The sequence below is a fragment of the Schistocerca piceifrons genome, chromosome 5, assembly GCF_021461385.2.
Source record: "Schistocerca piceifrons isolate TAMUIC-IGC-003096 chromosome 5, iqSchPice1.1, whole genome shotgun sequence".
NCBI lineage: Eukaryota > Metazoa > Arthropoda > Insecta > Orthoptera > Acrididae > Schistocerca > Schistocerca piceifrons.
In genome coordinates, this window is record NC_060142.1 from 410,353,726 (window position 1) to 410,379,101 (window position 25,376).

General features: G+C 41.4%; 1 protein-coding gene across 3 annotated transcripts in view; it reads left to right on the plus strand.

Annotated features, from left to right (window-relative positions):
* Window positions 1-25,376, plus strand: part of LOC124798336 — a 109,293-nt gene that overhangs the window by 69,526 nt on the left and 14,391 nt on the right. For all 3 annotated transcript variants that reach the window (XM_047261689.1, XM_047261690.1, XM_047261691.1), the window contains one exon: window positions 5,633-5,843. In XM_047261689.1, coding sequence (XP_047117645.1) covers window positions 5,633-5,843 — 211 coding nt within the window. The remainder of the gene's footprint in view (window positions 1-5,632; window positions 5,844-25,376) is intronic.

The following is a 25,376-nucleotide window of genomic DNA, read 5'->3' on the forward strand; positions in this document are numbered from 1 at the left end:
AAGAACGCTTCATCTACATGACTACTCTGAAATTAACATTGAAGTGGTTGGCAGAGCGTTCATAGCACAACTTTCAGACTCTTTCACATTTGTTCCACTCTTGAATAGCACATTGTAAAAATGAAGAGCTAAATCTTTCCATGCAAGCTCTGATTTCTCCCTATGTAGGTGCCAATCAAAATAAAATTTTAGAGGAGAAAGCTGGCAATTGAAATGTCATGAAAAGATCTCGCCCAATGAAGAATGTCTTTGTTTTAATGATTGCCACCCCAATTTTCTGCCATTAAAACTCAGATGGACAGCTAGTACTGAACAAAGAAAGGAATATACAGGCAATGAACATCAAGACAGTATTATGCCAAGAGAAGAGGAAATAGATGAATATGAGCTGGCAGATGTGAAACTGTCTGAAGATTTTGTCTGGGCATTGAGTACCAAATAGGCAAACAGACAATGCCCGGTAGAAATCTTTATATAACATATGAGACAATGAATTTAGTTGACAAGAGGAGAAAATACAAAAATGCAGCAGTCAAAGGGGAATGCAGGCATAAAAAAATGAGATTGATAGGAAGTCCAAGAAGGCAAAGTAGTAATGGCTAGAAAAGAAATGCAAGGCTGTAGAAGCATACATGTCTATAAATCTGTCAAGAAAATATAAGAGAAAGCTAAAAGATGGAATATAAAGAATAGCTATACAAGGGAAACAAACTTGAAGACAACATTATAGAAAGGGAAGAGGAAGTTAATTACAATGAGATGGGACATATGATACTGCAAAAAGAATTTGAGAGTGCACTAAAGACCTAAGTTGAAACAACTCACTTGGAGTAGACAACACTCTGCTATATTCAAGAGTAACTTGATATCAGTGCATGCATCAGAACTCGGGAGAGAAACAGCTAAAGCCACAAGGTGGAAAGCCCACCAGTGGAAGAGAAATACAACACCAAGAGATAACCAAGCTAAACATGGCTGTCTGATGGTGGACAGGACACAGACAAGGACAAAAGCAAAGCAACCTATGTAACCAATGAAGTGCCAAGCAGAAACTTTTGCCACAATGATGTGAACAGGCCAAGACCAAAGAACGATACAATCTGAATTGTGACCAGAGAGAAAGGCAAAGTGCCAAATGGGGTTGTTATCCAATAGTGTGTAATACAGTGATGACAGCAACTGACAATATCACACATGAGTACAGAGCTGACTGATGGTTCAATGGGCAGCCATATTTATGTCAATCACAAGGAACACTGTTGGCTGGCATATTCACATGGTGAGATGAGTGGCGCATTCACTATGTGAGTGCAGTGCTACAGCAGGACTGTGCCCTCTAACAACCATTTAGGTCCAGTACCTCCTGTGAGCATTCAACTTCCACTGAGCTGGATACCAGACATTCTGTCGGGAGTTATTGAGTTCCTTAGGAGAACATACCATGACAATAATATTCCACCTGGCACAGAAGATGTATGAGGCAGGTAAAGTACCAATTCAAAAAAAGGCAGGTGTGAATATTACCAAACTATCGGTTTGACAAGTCATGGTTGCAAAATACTGACACATTATTTATAGAAGAATGGGAATACTGGTAGTAGCCAACCTCATGGAAGTTCAGTTTGGGTCTTGGAGTAATGACTTATTGTAGAAGATAGATTGAAGAAAGGCAAGCTTACATTTATAAAATTTGTAGTAGATTTATAGAAAGCTTTTGTAACTGTTGGCCATAAAACATAATTTGCAATTCTGATAGTAGCTGGGATAAAATACAGGATGCAGAAGGTTATTTATGATTTATACACAAGTCACACTGTAAATGTAAGAGTCAAAGGACATGAAATGCATGCAGTAGTTGAGAAATGAGTGAGATGGCATTGTAGCCTATCCTTGGTGGAGCTCTATCTGTACAATGATGAAACAGCTGAGCACCCAAGGCTGCTTCACACAAGGCTAGTAATGTAGCCAAGCAGCAAGTGATTTAGTAGCTCTACTTGAGAGCTAACAGCAAATAAGCAAGTCTGCATTCACACTTGATTTAACTGGCAGTCAATTGTTGGCTATTATTGAGGCATGCACTGCAACATGATTTTCTGAGTGATAGCTAACAAAGCTGTACATCTTGCAGCAATGGTTATACTGGAAGAGGTGGAAGAAGAGATTGAAACTGTGAGGAACAAAAAGAAAAATTGGGTACAAAAATGTATCTCCCAAAGAGATTTGCAAGGAGCATCCAATGTACTTCTGAAAGAGCTACCAAGAACTTCAGCCCATTGTGGATCACACAACTCCCATGCTATTTGGGAACAGTATGCTGCCTAAATAGGAGGGGAAGGATCGATTTATTGGCAGACGTGGGATTTTCTAGACAGCTTTTGGAAAATTTCAGTGGCTATTGAAGTGGGTTTCAAACTTCTTATATACTTATTTTGAAGCATAAATGATAAACATGTGTCTTAAACACTGGCTTACCAAATTGCTTTCACTTTGTATAGTTTCCATGTTCAAGTTCCTGGGACATTCATCCAGTATCTTAAACCATTTAATCTTTGGTACGTACACTGTGTCCACACCTCTCCCTGATAAATTTGATCCTTAATTTTCTTCAATTCTTGGAAGTAGGTGAATCTGTTAGGAATATGCAATGTGATAATTTTAGTACTGCACAGTTAATGGTACAGTGTAGATCAAATGCTTATTGTAGTACAATGTTCAGAATCTAAAAATAAGGAATAAATACTGACTAGGTGCTTTTTATTTTCTTTTTAATCTGCTTTTCCTGAAAGCTGTGGGTTTTCATCATATTTTCCCACTCTTTGATTCTGGTTACCTTGACTGCTTTATTTTTGTATAGTGTGCATCCCACAAGCACTCCTGTTCTACATAAAGAGAAACTAGCTTAACTGTTGTATCATCACAACAGCAACCCATTTTGCTGACTTCCAAGAAACAGATGACGGAAAACAGAGCGCAGAATGATTATGGACAATAATGCATATTACTAAACAAATGGTGTTCACACATGTCCAGTGGTGTGCCAATTGTAAGTGAGCTGGGGGAGGGGGAGGGGCTACTTAATGGGCCATTATTCGACATAATACATTGGGCTGATTAAACTGTTTTACTTACTAACTTTACTAAACAACACTTCAGACACTTTTAGTTACTAACTTACAACTTGACTAGATTACTGGCCTGTTTTAACCAGCCTAAAGGAGATATGGAAGGGAAATTAAAGTTCAGGGAGAAGAAATTAATAGTATGCGGTTTGCTAATGACATTGGAATTCTGTCAGCTATGCAAAGGGCTTGAAGAACAGTTTAACAGAATGGATAATGTATTGAAAAGAGGTTATGAAATAAACATGAATAAAAATGAAACAAGGGTAATGGAATGTAGTTAATAAATCAGATGATGTTGCTGGAATTATATTAGTAAATGAGGCACTAACAGTAGTAGATATGTTTTGCTCTTCTGGTAGAAAAATAACTGTCAGTGGCTATCTGAAAACAGAAATTTGTTAATGTTGAATATAAATTTAAGTGTTACAGAGAGTTCTCTGTTGGTAATGTGCGTGACATACAGCTCTGTATGGAAGTGAAACATAGATGATAAACAGTACAGACATGAAGAGAACTGAAGCTTTTAAAATGTTGGACTACAGAGGAATGTTGAAGGTTAGATGGATAGATCAAATAATTAATGAATGAAATTGGGGAGAAGTGAAATTTGTGGCACAACTTACTAAAGGAAGGGATTGGTTAACAGGATACACTGTCAAGACATCAAGGAATAGTGTGTTTGATAATGGATGGAAGTATCACAGGCTGAAATGTATTTAGATTGCAGTAATTATGCAGAAATAAAAAGGTTTGCACAGGATAGACTAGCATGGAAAATTTCTAATTTATGTCATAATTCACTTTGACAAAAAAATTAAAATTTACAAAAATTATTTTTGTTGCTGACATCTTTTCTTAGTACGCTGGGAAAAAATAAGAGAAAAATGTTAGATTGATCATTAATTTAAGTGGAACTTCATAAAAATTTCATTTTTCTTGTCTTCTTTTGGTTTTCCTTTAGTGCTCATTCTTGTTCTGGGCACAGATTTGCAAAATTGATTACTGGGTTCAATCAGAATCAGAAATTTTGTTGTTTCATAACATACATGGATAAATAAGTATAATTTTATGTATAGTATTAAATGAAATGTCACAGGTTACTTGTGTGATGTTCCATATTTTATTACTATTTGCCTCTGTTGCATCCAAATGACACTAGATTCATAATACAACTCACTACACAAACACGCTTGACGTAATACAACTCCTGCCTTAAAGATGTTACACCGAAAATAGTAACCATAACATTAACTAACAAAAATAGTTCATTCACACTGTACATTCTTTTTGATATTTTATAAATATTTCAGTAATCAACAACAACAACAACACTACTGATAATAATAATAATTGGCAATGTAAAAAATGAAAATTAAAAATTATATAATTAAAAAAATTACAAAATCTGTACAATATTCTCTAACCAAATTCAAGTGCAGATGGAATTTCCATGTGTATCTCATACTGATACAAGTGTGCACTTGATTTAAAGTCATTTAAGTTATAAATAAAAATATAAAAAATAATTGTATGTGAAGTTTTATTGGACTGTGTTGTATTGTGTTCTTCAGTAGAGAATGAGAGTGTAGCATTGACCAGTTTCATTATATGCTGCATCAAATTAGTCTTCAGGATGAAAATCAAAGAAACAGTAATTTCTGTAGGCTATAGGTTTTTGAGCCTAATGGCATTTTGAGCAGATATCACACATGTTTGTTGTTAATTGTTAGCAAGTGTATTGTGTCTGCCACTATGAGGAAGTAGTTACTGATATTTGAGGGTGCTGTAATTTCTGGTAGATGTCACTATAATAGTCAGAAATAGTTAGTAAATGCTTGTTTTTCTTAATCATCCCATTTCTCTGGAGCATCTCCTTTTGTATGTGCAAGTCAGAGAATAGACGAGTGCTGATTGTCATCCACAGCATCGTCTCTAAGAAGGAAGGTTTGTTATTCTGTAAGATTGTGAATAACTTAAGATGATACTTCACATACATTGTCACAAAACATAATTTCCAGTAACATTCATACTTATTTCTTTGGGGGTGATGTACAGATGTTGCATGAAAGTCCTGTAGTTGCCCCTACAAAACTGATAAACAGAGCATACAGCTATTGATGCCAGATATTGTAATGAAAACCAATAACACATTTATATTCTTTTCTGTATAGTCACACTTGTTGTATGTGATCAAATTCAAGATAATAAGTTGTGTTTGTTTGATGCCAGAATCACGGTAGATATTCATATCACATGCATTACTTTGTTAATGATGTAGCCAAACAAGTAATGCAGAAATATGTTCTTGAGTTATTAGATGGAGTTATCACCAACAGTAAAGCTACAGAGCTGGGCTTGCAGAGAAAGAAATCTCTCTTCTCTTCTTTCACATTAATTCACTTGATCAGTACAGTGCCTTTAGGAACTTAATTGCGCAAAAAAAATCATAGAATAAAAGTAGGGACACACAAGCTTTTATTATATTTTTTACATTATATTTTGTGTTTTAGGTGTTTCAAGGCTGTTGCAGATGGTGAAAATGATTTCATTGTGATGGAGGATGTAAGCCCAACTGGGTTCAAATCAGCTTCTCGAACAGAAAGTCTTGATTTTGAACATTGTGCCAGTGTTTTGAGATGTTTGGGAAGATTTCATGGCCTGTCATTGGCAATGAAAGACCAGGAGCCAGAAGAATTTAAAAAAGCTGCCAGTTGTTTAAAGGTTTGTAGACACTATGGAGCTTGTGAATCAGTCAATCCTGCCAATCTTACTTTGTCCATTTTTGCACTTGTGGGTAAAAATTGTAAATATCAGTTTCATAATTGTTGACTGTTAATACAGCGCACCGAAGTGATTTCTAACAACTACTTCTCTGTGAAAATGTGTGTTTTGACTTATTCCACTTCCCCAAAGGTTCTCCTTCATGATGAATTCTGTGAACAAATGAATAATTATTTGTATTAATGACATGGTACTTGAAAATCTTGAGTGAAATTTTTAAAAAATGTTAGAGGTAGATAGCCACATAGCCAATAGTCTTGCCATAATTCTCACATAAGTCCCCCTCAGATCACTGAAGTTAAGCACTGTTGGGCTTGGATAGCACTTGGATGGGTGGTCACCTGGGTCTATCGAGTGCAGTTGACAAGAAGATGCACTCAGCCCTTGTGAGGACAATTGAGGAGTTACTTGACTGAGAAGTAGTGGCTCTGTTCACGAAAACTGACTATGGCTGGATGATTGGTGTGCTGACCAAATGCCCCTCCACACCTGCCTGAAGTGATGCCTGTTGGCTGACGATGACTCAGCAGTCAGTCAGTACCATTGAGCCTTTCGAGGCCTGTTTGGACAGAGTTTAGTTTTAGTTTTTAGATAGCCACACAAACAAAATTTTGAGCACTATTTACGCAGTGTGGGATTTAATGAGAGGGTGCGTGACTGTGTTTAAGTATACGTGTGTGAAACGGCAAGGTGTACAGAGGACTATATACATAAAGATAAATGACAGGCATGCTTAAAACAAAGTGTGGAGTTGGTTGAGGTGAAGCAATGAGAGAATTCTTTCAAAGTATGTGTTTAAACAGTACTTATGTTTTATATGAACTCTTGGATGTCATAGAAATTCTGAAAAGTAACTTCAGTTTCACTGGAGGCTATTCTTACAGTATTCTGGCTTTGACTCCAGAATTTAAGAAAGTAGCAAGCTGGTTGCAAAGTGCAAGAAACATTAGTAACACTTGTAAAGGCATTTCACTACCAGAATTAACAAAAATAATTTACTTTTGGCTACTTGGGAAAAATTCTACCCTCCCTGAACTACAAGCTGCAAGAACTTCTTAAATTAAGATGTTCTACTGATGTGAGCCTGACATACAGCAACCAACAATATCTTTCTTCTACACTGAGATGACAGAAGTCATGGGATAGTGATATGAATATATATGGATAGTGGCAGTATCGCACACAGAAGGTATAAAAGGGCAATGTACTGGTGGAGCTGTCGTTTGTACTCAGGTGATTCATGTGAAAATGTTTCAGACGTATTTATGGCCTTGTGATGGAAATTAACAGACTTTGAGCATGGAAAGGTAGATGGAGCTAGACACATGGGACATTCCATTTTAAAAATTGTTAGGAAATTAAATATTCCAAGACCCACAATGTCAAGTGTGTGCTGAGAATACCAGATTTTAGGCATTACCTCTCACCATTGACAACACAATGACAGACAGCCTTCACTTAGTGACTGAGAACAGCAGTGCTTGCAAAGAGCTGTCAATGCTAACAGACAAGCAGAACTGCATGAAATAACTACAGAAATCAATGTGGGATGTGTTATGAACTTATCTGACAGGGCAGGTGGCTAAATTTGGCATAAAAGGGCTATGGAAAAAGATGACCAATGCGAGTGCCTTTGCTGACAGCATGACATCATCTGAAGCACCTCTCCTGGGCTCATGACTGTATCATTTGGATCTTAGATGAATGGAAAACTGTGACCTTGTGAGATGAGTCCCAATTGCAGTTGGTAAGAGCTGACTGTATGGTTCAAGTGTAGCACAGACCCCACAAAGCCATGGACCTAGTTTTTCAACAAGGTGGTTCCATAATGGTGTGGGCTGCATTTACGTGGATTGGACTGTTTCTTCTAGTCCAAATGAATCGATCATTGAGTGGAAATGATTATGTTTGGCTACTTGGAGACCATTTGCAGCCATTTCATAATGTGCCCTGTCGCCAAGCTACAATTGTTTGCAATTGGTTTGAAGAACATTCTGGATAATTTGAGTGAAAGATTTGGTGACCCAGATCACCTGATGTGAATCAAATCGAACTTTTATGGGATGTAATTGAGATGTCAGTTAATGATCAAAATCCTGCACCAGCAACACTTTTGGAATTACAGATGGCTATAGAGGCAGCTTGGCTCAATATCTCTGCAAGGGGCATCAAACAACTTGTTGAGTCCATGCCATGTCAAATTGTTGGACTATCCGGGGCAAAAGGAGGTCCGGCATGATATTAGGAGATATGCTGTGACCTCTGTCACCTCAATGTGTAGAAAGAGTGTGACTGTTACCTTTACAAGATATGTACATTGAATTATTTTCTTTGACAGTTTTTTGTTGTCTGAAGAGCCCCCAGGGAAGATAGGAACAATAAAATTGAAACATTATGTTTTTGTGGGGGGAGAAGAATGCTCAACAGCCATGAAGGTTTTATTTGGTATTTGGACTATAAAACTTGTAATATTTCTATAAGGGAAATGAATTTTATACCATTATGCCATATTTGTGTAGAATTTGTGTGTATTCAGTAATCAGATTTAAAGAAAGAGAATCAAGTTATACGCATTGAAGGAGAGGCATACATTTTTCTCCAGAAGTATTATTTTTCAGAACGTGACTTTTATCATAGGTGTGCATTATTATTACACATGTTACAGGCCTTTTATCAGACCATGCGAAACATTCATGACTACTTGTTCCTCCTGTTCTTCCAGCACTCCTTCATTCATTCATTCGCTAAAGGCTCTCTTCCTTTCTTCCATCCACTTTGGCCTTTGGGTTTTAGGCGCTGTTTTCTCTGACATCACTTTCCACTTGTTCACCTTGTGTCTATAGATGCCTTTGTCCATGACATCCGCTGAATCTATCTGAGCTCTTTCCAGATCAGTTTTGACTTGTGTCATCCAGGGTGTGGTGGTCTTGGATCTCTGGATGTACCTGAGGATTCTGTTGATGAATCTGGTCTGTGGGAGTTTGTTTATGTGTCCAAAAAGTTTTAGTCACCTCTTTCTAATGTCCGCTGCAATGTTGGAGAAGTCTGTGGTGTCCCTGGAGTGAAGCCTATATCCATCGTCTGTGAGTTTTGGCCCAATAATTTTCCTAATGATTTTTCTTTCCTATGTGAGAATGTTCTCAAAGTCGGCCTTTGTGTGTAACATCAGTGTCTCACTAGCGTATAGCACCTCAGGTTTGATTACAGTGTTCTAGTGATGAATTTTGGTGCAGGGGACAGAAATTTCTTGTTGTAAATACCCTGTGTTTTGTACAAGGCTCTCTTCATTTTCTATAACCTTGTGTTCTGGGTAATTTTCTCCTTTCCTGTCAGTTAGGGCACTTCACCTAGGTACTTAAAATGTGCGACTCTGTTGATCTGGCCATACTTTGTGTTCAAATTTGGAATGTTTACTTTCGTGCAGAAGAACTCAGTTTTCTGAAAGGAAATCTGTAGCCCTACTTTTTCTGTGCACTCTTTGAGTACTTCTATCTGTGTTGTTGCTGTAGTTTCATTATCGGTGAGTAGTGCCAGATCGTCTGCGAAGGCTAGACAGCCAATCTCCAGCTTATCCTTGGGTTGCCCAAGTCGCACTGGCTTCCAATGGCCTTGTATTTGCTACTCTTTCTCCCAGTCCTTGATGACCTTATCCAGCACTAGGTTGAAGAGGAGTGGTGAGAGTCCATCACCTTGGCGAACACCTGTCTTGATCTCAAAGGGTTCGCAGATTTCCCCCTTGAATTTCACCTTAGATGTCTCTGTTTGTCAGTGCCTGATTGATCAGTCACCGTGTCTTGCCATCCAAATCTTTTTCATGTAGAATGTTGAACAATGACTGGTGGTTGATGGAATCATATGCCTTCTTGAAGTCAATGAAGGTGCAAATGACTGGACTCTTCCTGAAGGCTTTGATTTTCAGAGTAGTCTTCAGATTGAAGATTTGTTCTGCACAGGAGTGACCAGGATGGAAGCCCGCCTGGTATTCGCTGATCTTATGTTCCAGTTGGTTCCATGTTCTTTGGAGTAGGCATGCTGAGAGTACCTTGTATGTGACTTATATTAAACTTGTATTAGTGAGATGCCCCGTAATTGTTCACATCTGTGGGGTCACCCTCTTTGTGCAGAGGGTGGGTCAATGCGCATTACCAGTCATCTGGCAACTTTTCTGATGTCATATGTCTGTTATGATCTATGTGAGTTCTCTGAATGAGTTTGGTCTAAGGTTTTTCCATAGTTCGGCCACTATGCCATCTTCACCAGATGTCCTGTTGTTTTTGAGGCTGAGGATGTGCCTGTGGACTTCCTCTTGTGTCGGGGTAGTGAATCTGTGTGTCTGTCTATAGGTTCTTTGTCTGGGAATCTCTCTGTGGGATCTGGGCAACTGAGAACTTCTGAGAAGTACTGTGCCGGCACCTTGCAGTTCTCCTTATCCATCAGTGCCAATTTTCCGTCACTATTTCTAAAGCAGAGGTTCAGTGGTGTGTATCCTTGAATGTGCCCTGCAAATGTTCTGTAGAAGTCCCTTGCATTGTAGTTGTGGAAGTTGTCCTCTATAGAGTCTAGCTGTTCCTTCAGGTATTCCCTCTTGGATTGGCTAATAATTTTTGCTGTTGTCTTCTTTGTTTTGTTGAATGAACACCTGTAAATTTTCTGGGCACTTGTTACTGTTGTATTTCTGGTATGCTAATTTCCTGGTGACAATTGCATTCTCACAATCTGTGTCCCACCAGGGGTGCTTGATATTCTTCTTCAGAGGAATGAGGGCTTGTGCTTTCTCTGTGAATTTTTTTGTGGATTTTTTTTGTGTCAAATTTCAGTAGGGGAGATTTCTTACAGAAAATTCTCTTGGGAGTGAACTTGACTTTGATGCATGTTATGTAATGGTCAGAATCAATGTTGGCTGTTGTTTATGATTTATCTTCTTATAGTTAATTTAACTACTGTTCAAATATATCAGATTTGATGAAGTTATGAATCGTGACTTAAAAGTTTGTAAACAGTGACAAAGTGCTGGAATTACAGGTACTGAATGTAAGTAGTCGTTAGCCAGAGTTAGACTAGTTAGTTTTGTGAGATATTGTGAGAGATAGTGTAGAGGACATGACACAATGTAAATAAACTATGAATGTTGTTGTGGTTGTTGTGGTCTTCAGCCCAGAGACTGGTTTGATGCAGCTCTCCATGCTACTCTATCCTGTGCAAGCTTCATCATCTCCCAGTACCTAGTGCAACCTACATCCTTCTGAATCAGTTTAGTGTATTCATCTCTTGGTCTCCCTCTACAATTTTTACCCTCCACGCTGCCCTCCAATACTAAATTGCTGATCTCTTGATGCCTCAGAACATGTCCTACCAACCGATCCCTTCTTATAGTCAAGTTGTGCCACAGACTCCTCTTCTCCCCAATTCTATTCAATACCTCCTCATTAGTTATGTGATCTACCCATCTAATCTTCAGCATTCTTCTGTAGCACCACATTTCGAAAGCTTCTATTCTCTTCTTGCCTAAACTATTTATTGTCCACATTTCACTTCCATACATGGCTACACTCCATACAAATGCTTACAGAAACAATTTTCTGAAACTTAAATCTATACTCGATGTTAACAAATTTCTCTTCTCCAGAAACGCCTTCCTTGCCCTTGCCAGTCTACATTTTATATCCTCTCTACTTCGACCATCATGAATTATTTTGCTCCCCAAAAAGCAAAACTCATTTACTACTTTATGCGTCTCATTTCCTAATCTTATTCCTCTGATTTAATTTGACTACATTCCATTATCCTCGTTTTGCTTTTGTTGATGTTCATCTTATATCCTCCTTTCAAGACACTGTCCATTCCGTTCAGCTGCTCTTCCAGGTCCTTTGCTGTCTCTGACAGAATTACAATGTCATCGGCGAACCTCAAAGTTTTTATTTCTTCTCCATGGATTTTAATTCCTACTCCAAATTTTTCTTTTGTTTCCTTTACTGCTTGCTCAATATACAGATTGAGTAACATCGGGGATAGGCTACAATCCTGTCTCACTCCCTTCCCAACCACTGCTTCCCTTTAATGCCCCTCGACTCTTATAACTGCCATCTGGTTTCTGTACAAATTGTAAATAGTCTCTCGCTCCCTGTATTTTACCCCCGCCACCTTCAGAATTTGAAAAAGAGTATTCCAATCAACATTGTCAAAAGCTTTCTCTAAGTCTACAAATGCTAGAAACGTAGGTTTGCCTTTTATTGATCTAGCTTCTAAGATAAGTCATAGGGTCAGTATTGCCTCACGTGTTCCAATATTTCTATGGAATCCAAACTGATCTTCCCCGAGGTCGGCTTCTACCAGTTTTTCCAATTGTCTGTAAAGAATTCGTGTTAGTATTTTGCAGCCGTGGCTTATTAAACTGATAGTTCGGTAATTTTCACATCTGTCAGCACCTGATTTCTTTGGGATGAATAATTTCTTTAAAACATAGAACAAGCTCGAAATGTGCAAATTGAATATGTCAAACAATAGATATCGATATTTGCAATGTCATTAACAAGTGTGAGGTCTACTGAAAATCAGTTTTATTCTTTCTCTGATGCTGCTTTCAGTGCAGCAAGTGTCAGGAGAAGAGAACTATAGACAGAAGCACATCTGCTGACAGCAACCAAGATATGCTCTAAGCAAACAGATCTCGACAATAATACCAGTTGTACATTCCTTCTGTGCACTATCTGTAAATGGAGCAGAAAATGGGTTAGTTGTGATAGTGATTCACAAAGTAGGCTCTGATATGGACTGTATGGTGACTTATGGAGTACAAATGTAGATGTGGATCAATGAAGTGAGTGGCCAGGAGGAAGAACTGGACAAGAGGCAGACAAAAACAAGCAAAGGGATTCACATGTATTAAGCCTAGGCATTTATCAAGAACCAAGTCCTTGCTGTGTAGTATGTTACCTCTTGTAATGCTCTTTGGCGCAGTGAGGAAGATTTTACATCATAGCTGTCCCTCCCGGAGTCTATGGTAGACTTTTTATTAATGTCTAAGTCTATTTAATGGCATGCCAGGAGTGACAAAGTGCCATTGCTAATTATTGCAGTGTTTGATTTCCAGGGTGTTTATAGGAAATTACCCATTTTCTTGTCACGGTGACAGTTTTGGTGGTGTTTTGTAACCTTTGAGGATAGATTCTTTACAGAATGTTGGCAAAATAATCTGATCTTTTCTCTGTTGCTTCCTTGTACAGCCCTGAATGAGCTATGAAAAGGGCAAGTTTCAACACCTACCACCTTATAAATATGTCTCCTTTATACCTGTCTGACACCCTTCCCCAATTCTCACAAGAACAGCTCCTTCACTTGTGCACATCTTAATCTCAACAGTAAGTTTGTATTTGACCCCTCAAGTCTTACTGAGACTTCATTCAGTTTTACATGGTAGTCAGTTATAGTAGAATATGAAGAACATGCTCATGCTATACTGTAGGTATATTCACATATTCACATACACTTCACCTGTGGACCAAAATACAGAAAAAATATAAACTTCTGTGCTTAGTGTGATGAAAAATGGTGAAATATCAAGGTCAAAAAGATATCTGGACCTTCTTAAACTATGTGGGCTGCAGCCCTATATGACATCCAGCCATAGAGTTATGTAGTCCAGTTGCCACGTTTTGACAATAACATGCCAAAACGGGGAGACAAAGACCACTTTGGCTGAGACCAAGACTGTTAAAGAGTTGTTCCAAAGGTGTCATACATCTGTACACATATTAATAATATAAAAAAAATCATCTTTGGATATATCAGTGATATATGCTTACCTTTATGGTAAAGCAGTAACCCACCTTCAAAAGATATTGGCTGGATAACTATCAAACAATTATGTTACAATAAGCTATGTGTAGTTGCTATCAGCTGCCTGATAGCCCTATGTTAATGTGACCACTTCTGGGATGGGGAGGTATGTCCACCCTGGGTCAAACCTCCCCAGTGGATTAACGACAAGGGGTTTATGTGCCAGCAAAGCTGGATGTGGTTTTTAGGCAGTTTTCCTTGGTTCCCATATGCTGTTCCAGGTACATGCTGCACAAACATTTAGAACATTTTCTCACACTTCCACACAGAATTCACTCTATATGCAGACAGATTGGGTACACTGCTTCTGCCACAGCCGGGTGAACAAGAGATTGGTACCCTTAGCTGTTTGGTGGTCTCGGACGTTGACTCAGCAGCAGTCTTGGGACACGCAAAACTACTCATCTGTATGAATAAAAAAAATTGAAAAAATGTATTGAAATGTTTTGTGAAATGATTTCTCTAAAAGTAAGAAATAAAATGTATTGGAGAATGTCGTATCGGCCGCTGCACAGCAGCCATCAACTCGGCGCGGCATGCTACAACACGTGCGGCACACAGTGAGTACCGCTGGCGCCGCACACGATGTCAACAACTGGCGCAAGTGAATGCATCGTCGTGGGGTTAGCGGCAACGTACACACCACTATCAATACGGATTACCCTGGCGGCGCTGCCCTTGCCACCAGAGTGAGCAACCATATAAGGGCACCATCTACCAACACTCTGATTGGCCAGACCTGCAGATTTAAGCGAGCTCCCTGAGCCCGTTTAGCCAGTTAAATCTTTGCCGATGACTGTGTTATTACCTGGTTGCTGGATTCATGACGACCGAACCGTACTGTGGCTTCTGTGGCTGGAAACTTGCGACGCGTCAGTATCAACTGGTTGGCAGTGGTTTGGACTTGTATTCTCTACTAGTGACTCTGATTTCTCCTTGGCACTACAGCCAGCGAAGTGTTGTGTAGTCAAACTTAAGTTTTGTTTTGAGTGACAAAAGGTCAAATAAATTTGGTTGTCATGGAATATTTGTTGTGTTATAGTGCAGACATAACACAACAGAGAAACATTTGATTTACCTCATTTGCTGTATGTGATGCTGAGCATCATTCAAAGGGGCATGAAATGTTTCTCTAATCTATTTTATTTCTTACTTTACAAATAATTTCACACAACATTTGATATTTTTCTTTTTACACTTGATTTGCTCTTCTAGTGCCCTTTGGTTTTGAAACATTCTGAATTTAGTACCTGATTTGAAGGAAAGCATTTTTGATAGTAAATATCACACTAATGTAACTTTTTATTTTCAAGAGAGCTAAGCCTTGGAAAGGTAAACTTTTCGATGGAAATATTTAATTTTCCCTCAAATCCCTAATTAAGCTTTTCTTAATTACCCTCATTACTTTCAAGCAATTAAATATCTTTTTGCAAAACTAAACCTCTCACTGATTAATTTTATACCCCATTTGCCCATATCCCACTCAGTGTCTGGCTGTAAAAATTCGGTCAAAAATCCATTGTGTAGTTTACAAGAAGTCTTGTTTTCACTCTGGACAAACAGTTGACCAAAGTGGAGCTTTTAGAATCTTGCTACCTCTTGGATAAACTTCTGTGGCTGCCAGTGTTTAACATCATACCTGTACCTTTCGGTTATTAATGTCATCAGTATTTTGTTGTAGAGTATAAGCTTTAAGAAGGCACTGTGTTGTCAATACAGCTATCAGCATATAGTTTCTTAGACATCAAGCTGACATACAAGTAAAAAACTGTAACATTCATTGTGTATCAGCAATTACATGACAAGAACTGTTTCATGGGAGACCTTCCCTTTCTTGCCAGTGATGGGCTTATGTAGTAGTGAGGGAAATACATATGACTCATTCACTCCTGTTATTATCTGCTTCCTTTCCACTTCCTCAGCTACCCCTGATCACGTCTTACTGGTTCACCCATTGTCTTTCGTCTTCTTCAAATGTTTCCTCCCTTATTACTTCTCTTTTATGTTTTGGTGATTCTTTCAATGTCTTTCCAGTTCTTGGACCTTTTCTTCTTCTACTATTTACATTTTATTTCCTTTATCTCTGTCACTGCACAGATGTCCCATCTGTGGTTCTGTCCTCTATCTGCATTCCTTATCCTCTGGCTTGTCAACTTTCCTTGTTACCCGTAGTTTTTCAAGTTTTAAAATCTTGTTTGTTACTGGCATTTTGCTACACCTGTTTGTTTCTATAGGTATTCGTGAAGTAAACCAACTATGATAGTTCTTTTTTAGGGGTGCCCAATCTGCAGATGTTCATAACAAGTGTCAGTTTGAGTGAATACAAACACAGGAACTGAAAAAAATTTCCCACTGGACAGTTCTATGTGCTCTTGAAGAGTGTAAGAGCAGTGTATGGAATTCAAATCAAGCAGAAGTGGCATGAAGTGTGGAAAAATTATATGGGCATGTTGTGTGTGGTTGAACATTGGTACAGTGTCGTCACATAGCATTGCCTTGTGTGGAATACTCTGTTTAGTTATTGCGGTAATGGGAATTGTACAGCTGGAGAGTCATTAAAACACCATCATTATTGTAGTGACGTAACAAGACTGTTACGTCACACGGTAGTAGCCGTAAGAAAGGGCACGCGTTCACACACGCCGACGGGCGTCAAGTCTGGAACAGGATAACTATTGAATGGTAGCAAGAGAAGTACGTAGCTGCTTTATACTTAACTTTACTGATCCTTGTGATACATCTCTCTTGGCTATACAAATGCGACTCGTAAGATACATGCACTGTTACAATTGGCGCCTTGCTAGGTCGTAGCCATGGACTTAGCAGAAGGCTATTCTAACTGTCTCTCGGCAAATGAGAGGAAGGCTTCGTCCGTCTTGTCGCTAGCAATGTCATCCGTACAACTGGGGCGAGTGCTTGTTCGTATCACGAGACCTGCCTTGTGGTGGCGCTAGGTCTGCGATCACACAGTGGCGACACGCGGGTCCAACATGTACTAAATGGACCGCGGCCGATCTAATCTACCACCTAGCAAGTGTGGTGTCTGGCGGTGACACCACATTCCACCCCCGCAAATCGGCGAACGGTCGTGAGATAAGGCTTCCGCCCGCCGTGGGGAGGACCCCATGTTGACGTATGCGATGAGGTGGGGAGCCTAACAACAGGCGAGGCTGTGCCACCCGCACCCGGCCATTCGGTCCGAAGGGAGCTAGGAAACGCCTGAAAACCTAGTCCAGGGTGCACGTCAACATGCGGTGTATGCGCCCGTAAAGAAACAGGAGGGGCCGAAGGGTCGACCTCCATTGCGTCGGGGTAGCCGACGCGCGATGACATCATGTGGTCCGGAGCGGGCAAGAGTTCCATGGCGGAGGACAGCTGGTCACGGGAAGCGATAGGCGGCGCGTGACCCTGGGAGGCGCTTGGCGGCTGCAGCGAAGCGTCGAATGCGGGCGGCGCCAGCGGGAGAACAGGCGACGGCGGCGGCGGCGGCGGCTGCGGCGGCACGTCGCCATGGGGCAAAATGGAAGGCATCGTCGGTAACACCTGGGGATGAGGCGAGCCAGTAGATGGGTCCCCAGGGCGCTGACCGGACGGCACCGTCGCTGAAAGCAGACGGGGAGCGGCAGAACCCGTGCGACGACAGAGGCGCAGCTGATTGAGATGCCGACGCACCTCACCAGAGGCCCCCAAAACCAAATACATCGCACGGCCGAGGCAGCGAAGAATGCGCCCTGCGAGCCAACGCCGTGAACCGCGATAGTTGCGATAAAAGACAACGTCGCCTGGAGCAAAAGCAGGAGTCCGCCGCTGCACAGGAACCTGATGCGACGGATGCAGCAAAGACATCAAGGTGCGATGAGGACGACCATGGAGCAACTCAGCCGGCGAGCGACCATCTTGGGGCTGAGAGCGATACGATGACAAAAAGAGCAACAATGCGTCCTCCCGAGAATGCGACTCTTTCAATTTCAACATCTGTGACTTGAAAGTCCGGACCAATCGTTCAGCGGCACCGTTTGACTGAGGCGAAAACGGCGCGGATGTCAGATGTTGAATACCATTGGCCTGGCAGAATGACTGAAATTCTGCGGACATGAATTGTGGGCCATTGTCGGAAACAATAGTCTGCGGAAGACCTTCAATGCAAAAGATAGCAGACAACGCTTGGATGGTGGCGGAGGACGCCGTGGAAGACATCCGGACAACAAAAGGAAAATTACTGAAGGCGTCGACCAGAACCAACCATCGAGCATTCCAGAATGGACCAGCAAAATCAATGTGCAAGCGTTGCCAAGGGGAAGTGGCTTTTGGCCATGCAAAGACTTTCCGCGGCGGTGCAGATTGTTGTTCGGCACACGCCATGCAAGAAGAACACATATTCGTAATCGCAGCATCGATTCCGAACCAAGTACAGTGCTGACGAGCAAGTTGTTTCGTTCGCACTATACCCCAATGTCCTTGGTGAAGAAGCCGTAAGACAGAGGACTGTAACGAACGTGGGACCACTACGCTGGACTGATCATTATCAGAACGCAACAACAAAACACTACGTCGAACAAAAAGTCTCTCCTTATGAGCAAAAAATCGGCGAACCAACGGATCCTCGATCCGAGACTTTGACAAAGGCCATTGCGTAGCAACAAAACGTAAAACAGTAGCAAGGACAGGGTCAGCAGCTGTGGCTGTAGCTACACGATGAAAATCAATCGGAAACGATTCGACCACTTCATCGGTTTCCGAATCAATGAACATGCAAGCAAGTTCGGAAGAATCGAATGCTTGATCCTCAGCAACAGGCAAACGGGACAACGCATCGGCGTTTCCGTGCTTAGCAGTGGACCGATACAAGATATCGTAGCGGTACTGCGAGAGGAAAATAGACCAGCGAATGAATTTCTGCGCTGTACGCGGAGGTACAGGCTTGTTCGGATGAAAAAGCGATGTCAAAGGTTTGTGGTCTGTGATGATGGTAAAATGACGACCATACAAGAAATCATGGAACTTAGTAACACCAAACACGAGAGCCAAAGCTTCTTCCTCTATCTGGGAATAATTTCTTTGCGCAGACGAGAGCAATTTGGACGCAAAGGCAATAGGGCGATCATGCGAGCCAACTTTGTGCGCAAGGACAGCACCGATCCCGAAATCCGATGCATCTACCATCAACAAAAGGGGTTGCTGGGGATCGAAAGGCGTGAGGCAAGTATTAGAAAGCAACGCCGATTTCAACTGGCGAAAGGCGCGTTCGCATTCCGTCGTCCAGACGAACGGAACACCTTTACGGCGTAAGCGATGAAGCGGAGCTGAAATGGAAGAGGCATTGCGCACATATTTATGATAGTAGGTAATTTTACCCAACACACTCTGTAGCTGTTTCACATTGTGAGGGGAAGGTAAATCTTGTATGGCACGGAGGTGCTCTGGACTCGGATGTATGCCTTGGGCATTGATGACATGGCCCAGGTATGGTAAGTCACGAGCAAAAAACACACATTTGTCCTTCCTCAAGCGAAGACCATTTTGTCGCAAGACCTGAAATAACGTTCGTAGGTTCGCAAGATGATCGTCTTCTGTCTGTCCGGAGATCACTATATCGTCCAGATAGTTTGTTGCAGTAGGGACCGACACACAAATAGTTTGTAAATATTGCTGAAACAATGCAGGGGCGGATGCACACCCGAACGGCAGTCTTTTGAACCTGTACAATCCAAGATGCGTGTTAACCACCAATACGCACTGGGATTCGTCGTCCACAGGTATTTGCAAGTACGCATCGGCGAGATCCAACTTTGAAAAATATTTTCCCGGGCACAGTTTAGCAAAAAGATCTTCCGGGCGGGGCAAAGGAAAAGTAGCAGTCACTAGTTGTGGATTCACTGTGGCCTTGAAGTCCACGCAAAGTCTCAATTTTCCGGAAGGTTTTGGCAAAATTACTAAGGGTGAGGCCCAGAGAGAAGCTTGCACACGTTCAATTACACCCTGTGATTCTAGATCGTTCAGTGTTCTTGCGACCTCATCACGCAATGCGTGGGGAACATTGCGCGCTTGGAAAAATTTCGGTTGCGCGTTTACTTTCAGTTCCAAATGTGCTGCATAGTTTTTAGCGCAACCTAAGCCCGGTGCAAAAATGTCTGCAAATTCGTCACATAAGCGAGAAACACTGTCTGAAGGCACAGTCTGATTCACTGATAGGACCTGATTTACAATAGACATGTTAAACAATTGAAATAAATCTAAGCCAAACAAGTTCACTGCAGTAGAAGAACGAAGAACGTAAAATGACACAAGTTTTGTTTGTCCCTTGTATGTTGCAAGAAGGCTGCACTGTCCGAACACAGGAATTGTCTGTCCGGAATAACTTTTTAACTGAACATTTGCGGCACGCAACGGAGGTGCGCCCAGTTGTTTGTACGTGTCGTGATTGAGCAATGAAACTGCAGCTCCGGTATCGAGCTGGAATGGTATCACTTTGCCTTCAAAGTCTAAGTCCACAAAAAGTTTATTGTCCTGCTGACGACAAGAGCGACTGTTTTGTGCAATTTGAACAGACACTGGTACAGAATCACTTGCTAATTGACGTGATTTCCGGCGACGTCGACGCACAGTTTTTGTGGGACGAACACAGTCACTGTTAGAGAAAGTGTCACTGGACGAAGTGGAATTAACGACATGAATGTCCATGGGCGAAGGTCCACGAGCCTGAGTGTCCTTGGTTCGATTCCGGCGCGAAGCAAAGGGCCTGGAATGATTGTGATTGTCTGATCGGAGCTTTTTCTGGCAAACACTTTGAACGTGTCCTTTCCTATTACAGAAAAAGCAAATAGCTTGGCGTGACGGGCAATGTTCACGCGAATGCCTAGTAGCACACCGCGGGCATGATTTCACTGCATTTGTGGGCTGGTGCGGCACACGTGGCTTAGAGCGCGGCGGCAGCTGCGTTTGTTTGCGCGAGGGCAGTTGACTGGGCCGCGCAGCTCGCCCGGCGGGCCGGTTAATGTTACACACTGCTGGCGAAGTTTCAAAAGATTCCTGAGCACAGTCAAGTGTGTCTTGTCTATCCAATATGTCTATCACTTGTTGAAGGGAGGGATTAACTAGTTTCAAAATTTGCTCCCGTATGCGAACATCAGAAACGTTCTGTGCAATAGCATCACGTACCATTCTATCTGAATAAGAAAGGCCACAGTCACAGTCAAAGGCACAGTCCCTAGTAAGTCCTTGCAATGTTGCTACCCACTCCCTATTAGTTTGACCGGCCGTACGTTTTGTACGAAAAAACGTATACCGTTTTGCAACCACATTAACTGTTTCTTTGAAATAGGCATCTAAAGCAGACAAAATTTCCTCATAGGACAGAGTTGCTACGTCGCGTCGGGGAAACAATTTCACTATCACACGGTAGGTGGACACACCAACACAAGAAAGCAAAAACGGCTGCCGCTCATTACCTTGAATTCTGTAGGCGGCGAGATGGAAGGCGAACTGACGGGACCACTCTTGCCAGGACTCATGGGTTGCTTTAAAACTGCGAAACGGTGGTGCAACGGCAGGTTGTGGCTGCGGTACCGGTGAAGCGGCGGCGGCCGCATCGGTTTGAATGGCACGTTGACCCTGGACGAGCTGTCCAAGGGCATCCAATAACGCCTGCGTCTGCTGATTCTGCAAGCGATAAAATTCGGACAGTACATCTGGCGAAGCCATGACACAAGTAAATGTAAGCAATCAGAAAAAAAACACGTTTCCTTGAAGCCTCGTCGCCAATCTGTAGTGACGTAACAAGACTGTTACGTCACACGGTAGTAGCCGTAAGAAAGGGCACGCGTTCACACACGCCGACGGGCGTCAAGTCTGGAACAGGATAACTATTGAATGGTAGCAAGAAAAGTACGTAGCTGCTTTATACTTAACTTTACTGCTCCTTGTGATACATCTCTCTTGACTATACAAATGCGACTCGTAAGATACATGCACTGTTACAATTGGCGCCTTGCTAAGTCGTAGCCATGGACTTAGCAGAAGGCTATTCTAACTGTCTCTCAGCAAATGAGAGGAAGGCTTCATCCGTCTTGTCGCTAGCAATGTCGTCCGTACAACTGGGGCGAGTGCTTGTTCGTATCACGAGACCTGCCTTGTGGTGGCGCTAGGTCTGCGATCACACAGTGGCGACACGCGGGTCCGACATGTACTAAATGGACCGCGGCCAATTTAATCTACCACCTAGCAAGTGTGGTGTCTGGCGGTGACGCCACAATTATCATCATCAGTAAAACCGTAGAGGGAGACCAAGAGATGAATACACTAAGCAGGTTCAGAAGGATGTAGGTTGCAGTAGGTACTGGGAGATGAAGGAGCTTGCCCAGGATAGCATGGAGAGCTGCATCAAACCAGTCTCAGGACTGAAGACCACAACAACAAGAACATCATCATCAGTATCAATCATCTCTTCACTTTCAGCAATAGTTTTATACAAATTCTATATTGCGCTGCCACAGCAGGTAATACTTCAATGCATTTGTAAAACTCCATCCCAGCTGTTGTTAAAAAATGTTTCATTTGTGCTTCGTGTTATGTTCACTGAATACCTATGCAGAGTGCTTTGGTATAGGTAAAAACAGTTTCATGTAGCATGTGGTTTTATGCCACATATCAATACAGAGTGCTAACAAGTACAAATAAGTACAAATACCACTGCAGCATGATGAAGAGCAGCCAAGCCAAAGTGAAACAGCTTCACAACATTTTTACTGTAATGATGCAATTCACTGCACATTAGTGTGTGCCTTTCTTTTTCATATTTTCTGAAATTCCAAGGTTGGGCAAAATGGTGTTCTGGCTGTAAACAAAAAGTGCTGTCTCACATCATCTGTTGGTTGCCAGAGTGACGTGGCTGTCCTAAACGTGATACAAGCCATCCATTAGCAGACAAAAGAAGTGGCTGACAAGAAAAGTGAAGCACCCAGAAGGAAACAAGGAAACAAAATGAAATGGAGATGAAATGTTATTCCAGCGATTGCACAACAGAGTCCAGTCTATACAGAACTTGACTGTACGAATCCACTTATCAGTAAGATGTGACACCCTTCTGTCTTGTATGCATGCACTGACTCCATTGAGAAGGGCATTATAAAGCTGTTGTATCGTTTCCTGAAGAAAACTGGCTCACATCTGTTGTAACTGGTCCATGATACTCTATATACTGGCACTGAGATGTAGCTGATGTCTGAACTACTCCCACATATGATTTATCAGGGCCATGGGAGTAGTTTACAATGTAATGCTTACAAATACTTCAGTTGGACCATTTTTATTTTATCCAGACAGTGCGTCGCACAGTCTCATTACATGTGTGCCATTCAAAAAGCACCAAGATGAGTTGACCATAGTCCACTTGCCACCAAACTCCTTGCATTTAAGCCCAATCTACATGGGACCATCTTGATCCTTCAAATTGCAATGTTATTTATTGCCATAGAAATACAAATTAAAACTCAATTTAATTAATGTCATTGCTGTAGTAACCATTTTGAGACTCAGGAATGCTTGTCACAGACCAGTACAATGTGATCCAAGAGTAACCACTCCACAACAGGATGGTATTTGATCTTATGTACACAACAAAAACTAAAAATGTCTGCAGAGCTTACAGTTGCCTTTAAAGTTTCATGCAAACTGTTTATTGGAGGCTGTGAGCAGCATTCCTGTCATCCCACTCATATCACTATATGGACATGCTTATTTATTATTGTGTTGTAACCATTAATATTGAAGTCTGAATAGGAAGAGCAATGTGCACTTTGCTGATGAATCTCACTTCAATTTACAAAATAACTGTCATCATACATTCACGTGAAATAATGTGGTAGCTGATGCTGTGAATTTATGATATGCAGAGGTATGATGATGTTGATTGGTGTATCATGTTATACATCTTGGTTGCTCAAGTGATATTGTGAACATCTTTAGATGTGCAGATGGGATACAACAATAAAGTGACATTGTGTGGAAAGCACTTGGTCCTGGCTTTCTTTTCCTGGGTAATAATATCCACCCACATCCAACTACTTCACTGGATAAACTTTTGCCAGATGATGGTTCAGTACTCACCAAAGACTTTTCCAGACGGCCTCAAAGTTCTTTCTTGGGCAAGAAATTGGCTGTTGGTAGAGCTCCTGAATCACATCATAAAGTATGTGCTGCTAACAAGGGAACCTCCCCATTGCATCCCCCTCAGATTTAGTTATAAATTGGCACAGTGGATAGGCCTTGAAAAACTGAACACAGATCAATCGAGGAAACAGGAAGAAGTTGTGTGGAACTATGAAGAAAATAAGCAAAATATACAAACTGAGTAGTTCATGCGCAAGATACGCAACATCAAGGATAATGTGAGCTCAGGAGCGCTGTGGTCCCGTGGTTAGCATGAGCAGCTGCGGAACGAGAGGTCCTTGGTTCAAGTCTTACCTCGAGTAAGTCATCCTAAAAGAGTTAATTTTTAAATGATAGTCAAATGCTCTGTGATTTAACAAATTCATCATACATTCTCACACATAGTTCATCTTGCATAAAAGGAAAATCACTTTGTAAGTAACGCTTTTCAAATGACCATTTGCATTATTTTCCCGTGTCCCCCTAGAAATAGATTCGTTTCAGGAAACATACATACATACATACATACATACATACATGCATACGTACGTTAATCCTTGTTCTATAGATCATGAATGATGTGGAATGTGTCACTTTAGCATAAGTTTTCTTTACACAAGATAATTAATTTTTTTACAGTTACTATTTCATATCTAAGAATTCATCTATTGAGTAGAAGGAGTTGTCATTCAGAAATTCTTTTAATTTACTTTTAAATGTTGGTTGGCTGTCTGTCAGACTTTTAATGCTATTTGGCAAATGACCAAAGATTTTTGTGGCAGCGTACTTCATGCCTTTCTGTGTCAAAGTAAGATTTAATCCAGAATGGTGAATGTAATCCTTTCTTCTAGTGCTGTAGCTATGCACTTCGCTGTTATTTTAGGATGGGTTATTGATGACAACCCCCCCATGAACCATGGACCTTGCCGTTGGTGGGGAGGCTTGCGTGCCTCAGCGATACAGATGGCCGTACCGTAGGTGCAACCACAACGGAGGGGTATCTGTTAAGAGGCCAGACAAACATGTGGTTCCTGAAGAGGGGCAGCAGCCTTTTCAGTAGTTGCAGGGCCAACAGTCTGGATGATTGACTGATCTGGCCTTGTAACATTAACCAAAACGGCCTTGCTGTGCTGGTACTGCGAACGGCTGAAAGCAAGGGGACACTACAGCCGTAAATTTTCCTGAGGAAATGCAGGTTTACTGTATGATTAAATGATGATGGTGTCCTCTTGGGTAAAATATTCCGGAGGTAAAATAGTCCCCCATTTGGATCTCCGGGCGGGGACTACTCAAGAGGACGTCGTTATCAGGAGAAAGAAAACTGGCGTTCTACGGATGGGAGCGTGGAATGTCAGATCCCTTAATCGGGCAGGTAGGTTAGAAAATTTAAAAAGGGAAATGGATAGGTTAAAGTTAGATATAGTGGGAATTAGTGAAGTTCGGTGGCAGGAGGAACAAGACTTTTGGTCAGGTGATTACAGGGTTATAAAT